This window comes from Terrapene carolina, unplaced genomic scaffold (assembly GCF_002925995.2).
Source record: "Terrapene carolina triunguis isolate 2854851 unplaced genomic scaffold, T_m_triunguis-2.0 Scaffold69, whole genome shotgun sequence".
Classification (NCBI taxonomy): Eukaryota; Metazoa; Chordata; order Testudines; family Emydidae; genus Terrapene; species Terrapene triunguis.
In genome coordinates, this window is record NW_020664420.1 from 44,624,376 (window position 1) to 44,641,107 (window position 16,732).

At 39.5% G+C, this 16,732-nt stretch overlaps 1 protein-coding gene across 1 annotated transcript in view; it reads left to right on the top strand.

Annotated features, from left to right (window-relative positions):
* XRCC4 (X-ray repair cross complementing 4) overlaps positions 1-16,732 on the top strand; it is a 269,105-nt gene that overhangs the window by 140,562 nt on the left and 111,811 nt on the right. Inside the window, exons 5-6 of the mRNA XM_024216445.1 lie at positions 4,690-4,842; positions 5,870-5,976. Of these exons, the coding sequence (XP_024072213.1) occupies positions 4,690-4,842; positions 5,870-5,976 (260 nt within the window). The remainder of the gene's footprint in view (positions 1-4,689; positions 4,843-5,869; positions 5,977-16,732) is intronic.

The following is a 16,732-nucleotide window of genomic DNA, read 5'->3' on the forward strand; positions in this document are numbered from 1 at the left end:
AGACTACATTTTCAGCCAGGCTTTGGGTACAAAAATCGCACATGTATAATTGCCACAAGTTCTTTAGTTCGTGTTATCTCTGTCTCTCTCTTCAGAAATGGAAGAGGTTGAGAAATGGACAGTTAATTCTTGATTTAGGTCACCAGTATTACTTGTCTACAAATGGCAACCATTACTAACACCAGTTGTTTTCAGTAGGTTGTAGTTGTGTTTTGACTACTATCATCCCAACTTGACATATTAAAAGTATCATGCTTCTATTAACTCCAAGATGTCTGCGATTATGGAACTTGAAAAGCATGTGCACATAAGACAAATAAAAATGTCTATGGCCATTAACTTTATTCACTTGTGATTTCACTTTTTTTATTACATTTAAAAGCTTTGTTTGAGATGAGTAGCTTATGTACAGGGGCCTGTGGAGATGTGACTTCTGCAAAACAAATGACATATAGGCACCAGTGTGTGACAAATTGCAATGAAAGGTTGCATTTGTAGCTGGTGAAATACTGAAATGTAACCCTAGCCAACTTTGCTTAGTTCTCACCTAATACAGGTGATGCAAACTAGAATGAAAAACATCTTTGTAGATCTTATGCAGAGAGATAGCCAGAAAACCCCATTCCGCAACATACTGTATAATTTGTGACTCATGTTCCTAAACAGCAAAGCACAACTGCTTTCCAAGATGTATATTTTCATGTATTAACATGGATGGTGTAATTTGCAATCGTTACATTAATAAAATAAAAAAATTCCTAAACACAATAACTTAATAGTTTATATCTATACCAGAAGAATGTATCAATTTTTTATTTGTTTGGATTTCTAAAAAAAAAAAAAAGGGACAGGGCAAAAGGATAGTCACTTATCTATGAGCATTAAAGCCTAAAAAATGCATACTAAATTAACCAATAACATAGTACAAACTTACCTTACCCACAATGTCCTTGCATGTCACAATAAATAAATAATCCAGAATACCTTTTATCCTATGAAAACAATGAGGAGTCCGGTGGCACCTTAAAGACTAACAGATTTATTTGGGCATAAGGTGCCACCGGACTCCTCATTGTTTTTATGGATACAGACTAACACGGCTACCCCTCTGATACTTTTATCCTATGTACATTCTCCCTGGCTCTGGGAGAACATGTAGGTCTTTTAGCATGCTCTGAAGGTTAAGAGTTGGGTCCTGATCCTGAAGTGGAATTATCTAGTATAGTTCCTCAAGGCCAAGTGGCAGCATCCAAATGACTTCAGTAGGATTTTACACAGGTGTAAGTGTCTGCACAAGTAGAACTTTTTGCAGGATTGGGGCCTTTGGCTCTCGTCATATTAAGGGGAAAAGTGATTTCCAGAGTCAAGGGTCCTTCACTGAAATTGCATTGCATGCAACCCCCCTTTGGTTAAATCAGGAGACTGCTACTAGTAAATTGAATAACTCAGATGATCTCAACTGCTATGGTACCAAACAATATTCGTTTTTGTTAACCTTTATTTGGTTACTATTCCCATTGCGGGGACGGAGTCTTCTTTTTCTTCATTGAAGGATTTAATACTCTTTGTCATATTTTCTACTTGCATATGAGGTTCATATATGTAAATGGAGACAATGGTTAATTTCAACCCTGTTGAAGTCAATGATATTACACCAAGGATTAATTTGGCTTGGTATTTTAAACCATCTTGCTTTTATGATGAATCTTTATTTAATCAGGTAGTGGGTTTAGGCAATCTCCCATCACCCCATGAACTGGATAAAGATGTCACTGCTAGGGCTTGTGACTCTTTGTACTGTGCTTTAACATTTTTGTATATATTATTCCATTAAACGGTTAAAATTCCCATTTATAGATGGAAAGTCTCCTTGTAGTTGATTAGTACATATGATGTTTCTTTTAAGAATTATTGAACCGATCTATATGGTAATGATTTTCAGCATCATTTGCATTTAAATTAGATGAATTATTTATCAGCTATGAAACATATCCCAAAAGCATATCACAGAAGACTACGTTAATACTTCATAAGATTCCTTTCTTTTGTCTTTTTCATTTTATAGACATTTCATATAAAAATGATGAAATAACCAATATTTGTTTTAAATACACATTGAAAAAATATAATACTATTACAGTGTTGACACTTTTGTTTTTATAATAGCTATTGAATAAAAACCCACAAATTTTTGAACAATACTTTTGAATGCTCTAACTGTGAAAAATGGCATGTCTTCCAGAATCAGTCTCTTCATCTCAACTCTCTTATATATCAGTCCAGTGGAAGATAAAATCATAGAAATGTAGGTCCGGAAGGGATCTCAAGAGTCCATCTAGTTCAGCCCCCCCCCAAAGCAGGATTAAGTACACCTGGACCATCTCTGACATTGTTCTGATATTGTTCATAAGTTTGTGGTATTTAAACATCATTTGCTTTATTAATTTACCTACCATGTCTATGTTCTGAAGTCTGCAATGAACAGTAAGATCATTACCAGTATGTGTATTTATTTATATATTACACACACAAATCTATGTTAAAAACAATTAAGGTCTCAAAATCAAGAACTAAAAAACTAGGAAATACCAGCATTAAAGTTGCCTGTTAGATGATCACGTTTTTCACAAGACCTCTGCTTCATTCAATGCACAGGACTTTTTTATTCATATTGTGGCCCCATTCCTTATTTACTGGACACTATATATTTATTTATACACTATTTATTTTGTTGATTTTTAGATTTTTGGTTGAAATTTAAACTCAATCAATTTTTTATTTAAAAAACAAAACAAACAAACCCCCTTATATTTAGATACCATATAAAAACTTGAGGATGACCCTATTGCAAAGATGTCATTCAGCAGAACTCTTAAGATTTTCACATATAGAATTAGGTATCCCTCTAAAAAGTAGTTTACATTAAATGGGGGGAAAAGCCATTCGCTCTCCAAAATTAGTATCTGCGAGTATCTTAAAATCTCAGCTGTGTCACTATACAACTCAAATAAAACAAACACCACAACGTAGGGTTTGTTAGCATTATAGTTGTTTGTATGCCAGTAGGAAATTGAAATGGCCACAAATCCTGCTTCAGTGGTTCTGCTGAATCAGTTTCAATATCCTGCTTCACCAGAGGAACAAAGACTTCAGAGGAGCAAAGGGACAATGAGTGGGCAAATGTTCATGTAACATACACACCTGCTTCTGGAATCCTGACAAATTAAGTGCTTCTGTATGGGTTGCCCGGAACATCAGCTGGAATTTTAAGATAGTTTCTACACGTTTGGAGGGCGTTTTTTTTCCCTGTATATAAATATACATTAAAAGTGCAAATCAGAATGAGTAGGCTTAAATTTTGGACCCATGGAATTTGACCATAACTCTCTATTTATAATCTCAGTATTCTTCTAAATTATACACACTATGCTGAATTCACCATTGAATCTAAATAACTCTGATATCTAACATATAGCTGTCTGTATAGTCTACACATAAGCTAACCCCTAATAAATAGGGGTTAGGAAGAAACTTTCACTGTGGGCGGATTATTATATAACTGCCTACTGTAGGGCTGTTTTCATGTTCCTCTGAAGCAGTTTCTATTGACCTTTTTGGGGGACAAAACGCTGGACTAGATGGACAGTTTATCGATTCATAGATTCTAGGACTGGAAGGGACCTCGAGAGGTCATCGAGTCCAGTCCCCTGCCTTCGTGGCAGGACTAAATACTGTCTAGACCATCCCGGATAGACATTTATCTAACCTACTCTTAAATATCTCCAGAGATGGAGATTCCTCAACCTCCCTAGGCAGTTTATTCCAGTGTTTAACCACCCTGACAGTTAGGAACTTTTTCCTAATGTCCAACCTAAACTTCCCTTACTGCAGTTTAAGCCCATTGCTTCTTGTTCTATCCTTACAGGCTAAGGTGAACAAGTTTTCTCCCTCCTCTTTATGACACCCTTTTAGATACCTGAGAACTGCTATCATGTCCCCTCTGTCTTCTCGTTTCCAAACTAAACAAACCCAATTCTTTCAGCCTTCCTTCATAGGTCATGTTCTCAAGACCTTTAATCATTCTTGTTGCTCTTCTCTGGACCGTCTCCAATTTCTCCACATCTTTCTTGAAATGCGGTGCCCAGAACTGGACACAATACTCCAGTTGAGGCCTAACCAGCGCAGAGTAGAGCGGAAGAATGACTTCTCGTGTCTTGCTCACAACACACCTGTTAATGCATCCCATTTCCAAGTTTCATGTTACTGTATCTCCCTCCTCACTAAGCAGTTGGCCTACCCTGTCCTTGATCTTCCTCTTGCTTCTAATGTATTGATAAAAAGTCTTCTTGTTTCCCTTTATTTCCGTAGCCAGTTTGAGCTCATTTTGTGCCTTTGCCTTTCTAATCTTGTCCCTGCATTCCTGTGTTGTTTGCCTATATTGATCCTTTGTAATCTGTCCTAGTTTCCATTTTTTATGACTCCTTTTTATTTTTTAGATCATGCAAGATCTCGTGGTTAAGCCAAGGAGGTCTTTTGCCACATTTCCTATCTTCCTATCCTACTCAGTTGGAGTGATCCATAATGACCATTCCAATGTACCTCTCTTCCTAATTACATTTTAGGAGGGCTGGTGTTACTATAGTACATTGTTAGTAAAATATGAAGATATTAACTATTGTTATGTTTTAGGCTGGAAAAATGTGTGGAAGCTAAAGAAGAACTGGAGGCAGATCTTTACAAAAAATTTATTCTTGTGCTCAATGAAAAGAAAGCAAAGATAAGAAATTTACACAAGTTGTTAAAAGAAGCTCAGGAACCTGCAGAGGATACAACACATGCAAGGTATTTGTTAATTTGCCCAAGGTATTTGTTGTCGTGCCTGACACATACATAGGTTTCATTTGTATTTACTAAGTTTTAATAGATGGTGGTATAACCATTGTTTCAATGTAATAACAATTAATAAATCATCTTTATATAGTTTCTTTAGATTTTAAAGGCTTCCAAGTGCTTTAAATACAATATAGTAAATATACAATGGGACACTTCACTCATCTCTGAAGAGCAGCCAACTTTGGAATTTACTCGGGCAACTCTTCAGCAGTCTGTGGTTACATGAAGCAATAGTTCAGGACAGAAACAACCCCATATTGAATTGAATCTGCAGGAGGAATGTCATTTGGCTGGCACCTCAAACAGCACATGCCCCAGCATATGTTATGGGGTGCTTTGTTAAATGCAGACTCAAAAGGAAGAGTCAACTAGCCACTACCTGGGGTGTCACTGAATGTCTTGTATCGAATCACTGACCAGGGCTAAGTTTGTGAGTGGTATGGCTTCAATGAAAGTGTTTAATTAAAATTGAATACAGAGATTTACTTAACTGTAAATGTTTCCTAAAATATTTGAAATTATTTCTTGGTGGAGGGTGGGGGTGGGGGTGGAAATGGATAGTGTTTTGTGTCAGAGTACAATTGATTCCCAGACCCACTCCAACCTGCCTCCACTAGTTCCTCAAGTACCTCTTAAAAACTCTCTTATTCCAAAATGCCTTTCCTCCTTAGAGAAGTGTTAATAGTGAGGTGATTGGAAATATTTACTTAAGAAGCAAATAACATTTACTTAGGAAAAAAAAAGCCAAACCAAAAAAATCATGGAACTGCCAAGAGACACACGTTAAATCAGTGACATTGTTTTAATCCGGTCTGACTCCACTTCCTTTTAGGACATTATCTATCTAGTTTGTTTATCTAAGTTGTGAACTCTTTAGGATAGGGACCTAGTATTGACCTCTGTCTTTAAAGTACTGTAGAAATAGCAGCTATGTTGCAGGAATAGCAGATGGAAAATTACCTTTCTGTTGTTCTAGGGATAGCATGGCTACAGTCCAAACTGCTGTTGAAAGAGAGAGAGATTATGATGGCAGCACTGATGAGGAATGTGAAAATTTAGCACAGCCCTCTACATTAGCATCAGGTAAGATAGAATATGTTGTGCTTATTGGTGATATCACGAGTAGGCCAATTACTTTACATGAATAAACTATAATGAAGATAAAACACTACCTGACAAATTGCTTTGTGACAAGCCAATTTACAAGCATTAAAAAAATAGCCCTCTATTGAAGCAGAGTATAATGCTGACATTTCAAATTAAAGAAAGGAAGTTTTAAAAAGCATGTAGTGTAAATGAAGGAAATGTCATTGTTTATGAAATGACAAATTACATACTTTGCATAACTAATAGCCATTTTACAGTTTGTGAACTGTCAACAATTACATTTTAAATTCCAGGAATCATTATGAACACGTGAAGATTGCTGTGATTTAAAGTGTAATTGCTAACAGTTCATAGTCTGTTTAAAAAAAATGGTTTTAACTTCAATCAGGAGAGTTTTTTGCTCTATTTTTGTATTGCACAAATGGAGCAAAACTATTTTTATAACATCCAGCAGAATTCATTGAAATTTACTGGGATGCTTTTAGCCTTAGGTAGTTGAGTGTGAAAATTAAGTTGAATAATCTGCCTAGGACTGGAGAAGTGGGAGTACATGGTATAGGGATTGCCCATTTCACAATACACTGTATAAAACTTTGCATCATATGCATTTTCAGCTTCATGTGCCCTCTACTCTTCTGTAGAGGGAATGCTGTCAGGGCATAAAGACTGCCTTACACTGACAAGTACCACATACTTAAAGATTTCCCTTCAGGATTATTGGTTTTCTATGGTTTCTCTCACCCGAGCCATTTATCTCTACTATAGGGTAAGATAATCAAAGAAAGATAAAAGCAGATAACTGACTTAGTGCACATGCTTGTTGTCTTCAGTGGGAGCTGAGGTTCTCAGCACCATAACGTGATTAGTCTCCAACTCTGTAGTATGGGTGTACAGGTTTTTTGAAGACCTTCTACCACAATTGACATAGATAATAGATTTAGAAAGTAGCCAGCCTTGTAGCACGCATTTAAGTGAAGAAACAATGTGAAGTGCAGACACTATCCAAAGAAATAATTTTCTGTTGACTAGCTGGTAGTGGTAAGGTATCTGTTTAATAGACAATTCTTTGCTTTCAATCTGTATTTCATCAGTGGCACAGACAATGTCTGGAGGAATACTTCATTTAGTAAAATGGCACGGAGAAGGGAAAGGTCTTCAGTTATCAACTTTTTGCTAGATCCAGTAATAATTAAGCTGCTAGATAGCGTTTTTATGACAGACATCTGTCTAGCATTTCCTTTAACTGCCCAGCATGAGAGACTGAACTTGATGCCTGAATTTGTAGGGAGAATAGCACGTGCATAATCTTTTGAGCTATGAAACATGTTCACTCCATTTGCCTGTGAAAGTCAGATATATTCAGAATTGTTTTCTGTGAATAAGCAGAGAAAATAACATGAACATCATGTTCAGGTAACAAACAGTTTCAAAGTAATGCGTTTAAAAAGTCAAGTTTTTCATAGTAATGTTAACTCTGTGACACTGAACATCTAGTAAAGTTAGGGCCAGATAATGCTTCCTGGTTCTGGGCACAACAGGTTTCCTCCTGGTTACCCTTCCCACAAGGAAGAAGTGTACATATGCCTCTGCAGTATTTCCCTCCTTTCCCAGTGCCCTACTCAAGCCTTTTCACCTTTCCAGGGATCTATGTTGCGGGATGGGTGGGGACTGAATGAACCCTGGTGAGGAGGTGAGTGGTTCAGGGATGAGGTTTGGGGGGAGAGGGGAAGATGCACACAGTCCACCTTCAGGCTCCATAGACCTTAGGCCTAAAAGATGATGCTTTCCCAGACTGTATTATCTTCTCCTTGTAACACCCACTCCTTGGAGCAAACACCTACGTTTACTTTTTTAATAACGTTTTCTTATGTTTCCTGTGTAGTTGGGGTGGAATATTGCTGCAACACTGTCAAGGCTCCTAAGCTGTTACAGCTGCTTAGTGCTTCTGTCCTTGGAGCTCTGGTGTTATCAGCACTAGCAGAGAGCGCAGACTGCTAATTCAGCAGACCTCGATGTTATTCCTAGGGAAAGACCACAGGCACAGTTCAGTGACAAAGGGACTTGGGAAGGTTTACTGCCCTCAAGCCACAGTCCTAACGACTCGCACAACTTGTACAAGTACACTCACCCATGAGTGCCCCAGGGCAAGGAGCGGCACAGTCAGCAACGGTAGTTTCTGCTGTCCACTCGGCCACACAAAGGGTTAAGGCGAGGTACACCGACATTTATAGACTGAGACAAACAACTGGGATAAACAAGTTATGTAGCACCTTGCATATTTCATGGCATTTGTTTGTTACTTTCACTTGTACCTTGTCCTGATATCTTGGACAAAACATCCCTATTCATTATTCTATCAAACAATCTTATCTTGTACTAGGTTGGGGTGTATCTATACTAGCCTTCTGAAATATATTTCTGTAAATATCTAGTGCCTAGTACTACTTAGGAACACCTATGTTTTAGCAATGTTAGAGGCAACTTTGCTAAGTTCATGTATCGGACAGTGAACTTGTAAGCATTTACTTTAATACATGGCCTGACTTTGGCTCACAGCTTGTGGTTTAGGCATCAGGTTTTGCACCAGGCCCAGTACTCCAGGCTCTGTCTCTCTATTACATCCTGTTCAATTATTTATTTATTTACATTTTCCTCCTATTTAGATCTGGAATTTAACATTGCATGGGTAACAGTAGAGTCATAGAATGAAACAAGCTCCTGTATCTTCCACAAAATATAAGATGTATTGATCTTGTACAAATTCAAGTGAGGTTTGTGTCAGGGTCCTTTCCTTTCAACAGTTTGATAACATGTAGAAATCTAGGTCTTTCCATTGTTTGCAATAAAAATATTGGACAGTGCAAGCCTACATGATCTATAGAATATTTTATAACTGCAGTGCCTAATTCTTGGCTCTTGGCCAGCATCAACAGAAATATCCAAACATTTTTCCTCAAATTTGCACAACATTAAAACACAAAGTGCTAACTTAAAAAGTGACAATTATGGTTGGATTAGAAGGCATATTAATATAAGGCAAACAAAGAAACCTCAGATATATTTGAGAAGTATAGCTTCATAAAACATTCTACGTTACTTCTAGACTGCAAAAATATATCCACCCATTTGTCCCTGGTGAGTGGGAAATGTACCTGGAGAGTTGCTGAATGTAGCAGACACAAAATGAGAAGAAGATCATCAGTTTCATAAGGGCGCAATAGCTTTTGAGTAGCAGCTGTATTATACAGACCAGTGTCTTGCAAATTTCACTGTGGTGCTACTGAAAAATGCTCCACCGGTGAAGGAGAAGACTAGAGTCTCCCCTTCCATTGCAAAGCACTCCAGTAGTGGAAGAATGAATTTCTGTTTTACTTGCTGTTTCTGAAGTGCATAGAATTCCAACTGCACCCAGGAGAAATTTACAATATTGTGGTCACTTTCATTGCTATTGCTCACAAAGCTATTAGGTATCAGTGAATGCGATGAGAATCTGGCACCTTACTGACTCAGTGCTAAGGCTGCCGGTGTGCTGAGACCACTGCCTATGATGCTGACCAATATTGTCTCATTGTTTCCTGGTATTCCCCCATCTGTCTGTCTATCCATCTCCCGGGGCGGGGAGTTGTATGGTCCCGTGGTGCCCGGGCTCCAGCAATATTCAGGGCCCAGGGGCCCGGCTCCACTAATGTTTGGGGCTGGGTCTCTCCTCGGCCCCGCCTGTTGCCCCCACACGCCTCCCCCGAGTGTCCCCCGGCCCCACTTGCTGCCCCCGTGCACCCCCCCCCCGGGCCCTGGAGCCTGCAGCTCATGCTGACTCTGCTCTGTCAGCTCCCCGCATCAACTGCTGCCGCAGGGTCCTAGTGCCCCCCATCCACTAATGGCAGGGTAGGCTGCCCTTACCCTGCCCTTCCGCCCTAGCCCTGAGCCTCTCCAACGCCCCAAACCCCTCATCCCCAGCCAGAGCCCTCATCCCCTCCGCACCCTAATCCTCTGCTCCAGCCCTGAGCCCCCTCCTGCATCATGAACCCCTCATCCCCAGCCCCACCCCTCACCCCACACCCCAACCCTCTGCCCTAGCCCTGAGCCCCCTCCCAAACCCCTCATCCTAAGCCCCACAGCCCTCACCCCTGCACCCCCTCCTATCCCCAAACTCCCAGAGCCTGCACCCCCCCTTCCCACACACCCTGTCCTGCCCCCAAATTCCCTCCCAGAGCCTGCACCCCAGCCCTCTGCACTCCCTCCCAGAGCCTGCACCCCTCACCTCCTCCTGCACCACCACCCCTTGCCCCAGCCCAAAGCCTATACCCAAAATCTGTCCCAGAGCCTGCACCCCTCATCCCCTCCTGCACCCCCACCCCCTGTCCCAGCCTGAAGCCTACACCCAGCACCTAAGCTCCATCCCAGAGCGTGCACCCCAGACTCCCTCCAAGGGCCTGCACCCCGAGCCCTTCCTGCACCCTAATCCCCAGCCCAGGGCCTGCACCCCAGACCTCCTCCCCCCACCCAAACTCCCTCCCAGAGCCTTAGGAAGGTGGGAGGTGGGGTTTGTGGGGGGTCAGGTTCTGGGCACCACCAAAATTTCTACAAACCTGCCACCCCTGTCCATCTCTTGTCTGATACTTAGATTGTAAGTTCTTTGGGATAGGGACCACCTTTTGGTTCTGTTTGTACAGCACCTAGCACAATGGGGTCCATGACTAGGGTTCCTAAGTGCACGGTAATTAAAATAATAAATAATAATATGTAAGTACATTGATGGTGCAGCAGGCTCCCTACCTGGCTCCGCACCTTTCCCCTCTCAGCAGCAGCAGATGGGCAATGGAAGCTGCAAAGCCGGCACTCTGGGCGGAGGCAGCCCACAACGCTGCCTGGCCACACTTCCGCCTAGGAGCTGAGTGAGGGGGATGTTGCCGCTTCCAGGGAGCCCCCTGGGTAAGTGCCGCCCAGAGTCTGCCTCATCCCATCCCGTGCCCCAATTCCCTGCCCCCCCCCCCAAACTCTGCTGCTGCTGGGCAATGGGCCGCAGTGCCCTGAGATTTCCCCAGCAGCAACTGGTGCCTGAGCTGCCCTCTGGCCAGGTATACTGGCCACTGCAGAAGTCATGGAGGTCACAGAATCCGTGAGCTCTACCAGAGACTAACTGTGTAGGCCCACAAGGAAGCTTCAGCCCCTTCCAGTGGGCTCTCAACCTTTCCAAACTCCTGTACCCCTTTCAGGAGTCTGATTTGTCTTGCGTACCCCCAAGTTTCACCTCATTTAAAAACTACTTGCTTACAAAATCAGTCATAAAAATGCAAAAGTGTCACAGCACACTATTACTGAAAAATTGCTGACTTTCTCATTCTTGCCATACGATTATAAAATAAATCAGTTGGAATATAAATATTGTACTTACATTTCAGTGTATAGTATTTAGAGCAGTATAAACAAGTCCTTTTCTTTATGAAATTTTAGTCTGTACTGACTTTGCTAGTGCTTTCCATGTAGCCTGTTGTAAAACTAGGGAAATATCTGGATGAGTTGATGTACCCCCGGAAGAGCTCTGCATACCCTCGGGGGTACACATACCCCTGGTGCCTTAGCCCACCTTCTAGACATGGATAATCCAGAGCACAACATAACTTGCCAAGCACTCCTTTGAAGTGATGCTCCTTTGAATGGAAAGGGGATGTTCAGATCTCTGATGGTGCTATCCTATTTAGCTGGTTGTGGAGGAAACGAGACAATAGTGCACTGATTATAGTGTAAACACAATCTCCTTCACTAGAAGGGCTAAATATGTTTTTGGTCTGGATTGTGAACCCCTTACTCACATTGGGGAACTGCTACTCCCATAAGCAGATATCAGAGAAACTACTTATGGGAGTAACTGCTCCACATTCTGAGCAGGGTTTACAATCATGTTTAAATGGAAGCTTATATTCTGCAGCACACAGGCAACTCTATGGAAAGAACCTGTATCCACTGAATCCTCAGATTTTCCTGTAAATTTCTATAGAATTTGCTTATGAGCACACATTTAGAGGCAGTCGTAGTAAACTTAGTCTAATGCCCAAAATAAATAATAGCGAGCAGCTTGCCATTTTCCAGTGTTGTAAAGTGCAAATGTTTTCAGCCCTCTCACTCAGGTTCCTGTTTTGGGGATTACATGTTGTGCCTTCTTGAGGCTATGGCCCTTTACATTTAATTAGTTCTCTTGTGTAGTCCAAGCCACCAATGGCTTGATGCTGCTGGTTATTAAGCTTTGATCCAAGTTATTAAAAAAATGTCTATTATAACAGCACCCAACTGTGCTGCTGCTGTTAAAATGCCGTCTGTCAGGGCTTCTCTCTTAAAGCCTATTTTAAGGAGTTTAGAACTTGGTCATTTTAATTCATTTCAAGCTGAAATGATTCCCCTCCCCTCCCCACCCCACCCCAAAAAAGATGTAATTGGAATTGGTTTGTCCTTTCTTTTCTTTTCTTTGTTTTAAATAAAGCAAATCAGATTTTTCTTTTGATTTTAGATGCATTTTCCTTAAGTTGTAGTGAAAATCTACTTTCAACTGTAACCTGACATTTGGAGGCACTTTGGGTTTACATTTGTAAAACTGCTTCCCATCTGTGTAGTACACCAGGTCTTTGATTCAAAATGCAGACACAGTGCTGCTTTCACAAACTTGGTATTTTCTTTTCTCAATCCTATTGTTCCAAATGTTGCATTAGGGAAGGAGTTAATATAAAATAGCTATATTAACAGTTGAAAACAGCCTACTCTGCATCCACCTGTCACTTCTATTGTACATTCCTTTATTATATCGATATTAACATTGTGGTATAATTGAAAGTCCTAATCTCTGAATGAGCTATTGCAGGCTGTTGAATAAATCTACTAGAACATCAATAATTTGCAGAGATGACTGAAAGAACCATTGTGGATTACTGAATTTTATGAGTAAGCAAATAAGCAAAATAGTTAATCACAACCTTTTATTTGATAACTGTAGTTTAGTTGTGACTACATTGGTTCGTATTAGCAAATGTTCTGTAGTATATTTTGTAAAGCTTAGTACATTGTAGTGAAGACCCAGCATCTCACTACAGCACTGCCCTGTTACATTTCAGAAAATTGGGGAGAGGCCATTGATTTTTATATGCAAATTATGGGATCAGATGTATTAATAAAGCACTAGTTGCCGAGATTCTATTTCAATGTCTATTTTTATATTCACTTACATTTGTATTTGCAAAAAAACATGAACTCACTGAATTCTAACATCCAACCCTGATGTACTTCCATGAATATATTTAATTTTGCCTATTTTAAGATGATGATAAAATAAAAGAGCAATTCAAATAAAGAAGCAATATAACTTTTTTTTAGGAGAGTGAAGGAAAATTGTCAGTAGCTTTCCTTTTCCTTTAGCATATCACATGCACACAACAGTACTAATGGCTCTTCTAGGCACTAGTTGACTCTATTTGAGAGTGACCTGGAAGAATGAAGCCAGAAAGACCTAGCCGTAAGTCATAGTTCACAAAGAATTTTGAACTGAAAATGTACTGACCCACTGTGTGTCTCCTGAGTGCTAGTGCTGGTTCAAGTGGGTTGTTTTACAGTAGACCTGGGTCTGAATCAAAACCTTGGATCTGAAAAACCTTAAACTCTTGAACAGGACTCATGTTCCAAGAACGGAGGGAGCAGCTCTGGTTTTTTTGACAGAATTAGCACTTGCAGAAGTATCCTTTCATCAATGGGAAGAATCAGTTCTTGAGTTAGAGAGTTGTTGAGAAGAGCTGATAGCAAGGTTCTATAATCCTGAGCAACTGGATAAAACCTTTATTTTCAGCTGTTGAAGAAGGCTGCATATGAGATGCAATCAACAAAGCCAGACTAGATTTCACAGACTAGAAAATCCTGTTTCTGGGACCTTTTAAAGAGCAGCATACTCAACTATAGTTTGGTGGAAGAACATAATGCCTGCAATTGATTGCAAATTTAAAAACAATGATTTTTAATATTTATCCTTGATATGGTGTCTTTTTAGATTCCATGCGCTCTGTTATGACTCTTGTTGTATAGCCTGTTTCAGATAGAGAACTGTGGAAATCAGTGTTTTCCATTTGTTTTTATCCTGATTTTTCTCACAAAGTAAAGAACTTCCAGGCCAGACTTTGGGTTCTCTGAGTCATTCTTCCAAACAAGATCTTCTGATCCTTGATACCAGTTTACCTGCTCATCCAACAAACATCTTTGTGCTTCCTTACATACTATATTTTATCCATAGAACACTCTCCTTGAACTGATCTATAAGGTCATGTTCAATCAAGCCTTTTTGTCAATTTTAGAAGGGTTGTACATTGGGGCTAATAGATCAGAAAAGAATCAGATAAGGTGGCTTGAGAGTATGGGGTTAGAAGTCAGGAGGTCCTGAGTTCTAATAATCTCTTACGATGTATTTATACTGGCCTTGGACAAGTCACTCCATCTTTCCATGTGTTTCCAGATTTGTAAAAAGAGATAATATTTATCCACCTACCTGACAAGGATGTTGAGGGTTTATTAGTTAATATCCATACAGTGCTTTGGATGTGGGAAACACCATATAAATGCCAAGCATTACTAATGAGTCAAGCAAATTAAAAGTTTTGGGGAGATTATTTCTAGTGAATTTTGATCAGTGCTTAAAATAGGAAAGAGGAATAGGCATCTTACTTCTGGCCAGTTGAAAGAAGCTGAGGGGGGAAATGGAGCATACTCCTAATTTTTAATTCAAATTTTGAATTTAGTGACTATTTTAATGAATATCCAAATTGTACTAGCCTAGAAAGTCTATGCCTCTTTGTGCATAGATTTGGGGTAGATGAAAGTCTGATTGCAAGTTATGCAAAAATGACATAGAAAGAAAAGTGTTTTGCTATCTTTTTCTACCTATTGCAATAATTGCAAAGCGAAACTGTAAAGTTTTGAGTGAGAAAGGATTAATGGGAATTTTTGAATTTGTCAGTTTATTCTATGCTCTTCCCCAATGCAGTGAATGAGTAGTAAACCTGGAAGAAGATGATTTATTCAGACCGCTCCAAAATATCTGTTTAATCTTTCTAACTCAAGTACTGTAGTACAATTTATATAGTTCATTTGATGTAGAAGCCCTTTAAAAATAAGAATAATAGAAATATGACAATAAAGAAAAATGTTGGTATTGTGATGCACAATAGGCGATATATATAATAATAATAATAATAATAATAGTGGAGATATCCCATCTCCTAGAACTGGAAGGGACCTTGAAAGGTCATCGAGTCCAGCCCCCTGCCTTCACTAGCAGGACCAAGTACTGATTTTGCCCCAGATCCCCAAGTGGCCCCCTCAAGGATTGAACTCACAACCCTGGGTTTAGCAGGCCAATGCTCAAACCACTGAGCTATAAAACTTCATTTAAATGTATATGAACTCAAAAGTCCCATAATACATGCAATAATTATAATAAAGAAAATTGTTCTATACAAAGGGCTTGATCGAAAGCCCACGGAAGTCAATGGAAAGGTTCCCTTGCATTCACTTGGGTTTAGATTATACCCAAAATCCATTAATGTGCTTCAACTTTTTACTGTATAGCTCATTTTACTGGTTTTGAATTTAAGTTCTCATCTATGATGATAGGTTCTCTCATAAAATTAGTTCCCTCTTTGTCCCAAGGATTATTAGTTCTTATCCTCAAAGAAGCAGCATGTACATCAGTATAAAAGATGTTGACAGTGAAGTACTGAAGTAGATAAATTAAATTTTTAAAAGGAAGCTTTAATTAATGTCAGTCCTTAGTGATGAAAAAAATCCACATGAATGGTTTGGCATGATGCCACGGTGCACTGGTAACTGCCATTACCAGACAATTTCTATCTTTGAAAAGCAGGTACAGTGTTTTCATGCTGGAAAGCCTGGAAGCTCTCTTTCGTCTTCATGATGAAAAGCTCTCCACAGGGCACTTTCCCTAGATCTGCATAACATGACATGCACACACTCGAGGTTGGGTGCCAAAGCTTTGTAAAACATAGTGAACATGGAAAAAGGGTTCTAAAATAAAACGGTCCAGCAGCAATAAGTAATAACAAAAATTGCTACCCTGTAAAATTCATTCTAAATTCATCTTCTGTTATACAAACTCCTAGCTATTTCCTATTTGTTTCTAGGGGTAAATGTGACATATTTAGAGTGTGCATTTCTGACTAATAAACAGAAGTGCTCCAAGGAGAAACTGTTTCTTCAAAAATCTTTGTGCCAGACAGTCACACGTTATATTTCGTATAACAATTCTTTTGAAAAACATCTACTGATGTGTAACCTTACAAGAAGGAAGCACTTTTCAAAATTGGAATTGTCAGCAGTGGCTTTATTAGTATTAGCGCTTTGACTTACTGTATACATTAAAAGGAAGAAAAGACAAAGCCAAACCAAGAGCATCATAAACTCCACATTCTGCTTTTTAAAATCAAAAAGAGAAATAGAATCAAATGTACATGATATTGAGGAAAGAAATGGATCCCTTTGTTGCAAAACCCTATTTATACATGGTTACTTATCTGTTCTGTTTATTTCATTCAAGTATCACATATTCAATGTGACAAGTCCAAAGCCTTTATTAATACCTAAGAGTTAATTCACGAGATTCCAAGCTTCACAAATTACAGGTGGAAAGGCAGTTTGGATTTATCACAAAACATTCTCTGGTATTTGATAATATATATTCCAGAAA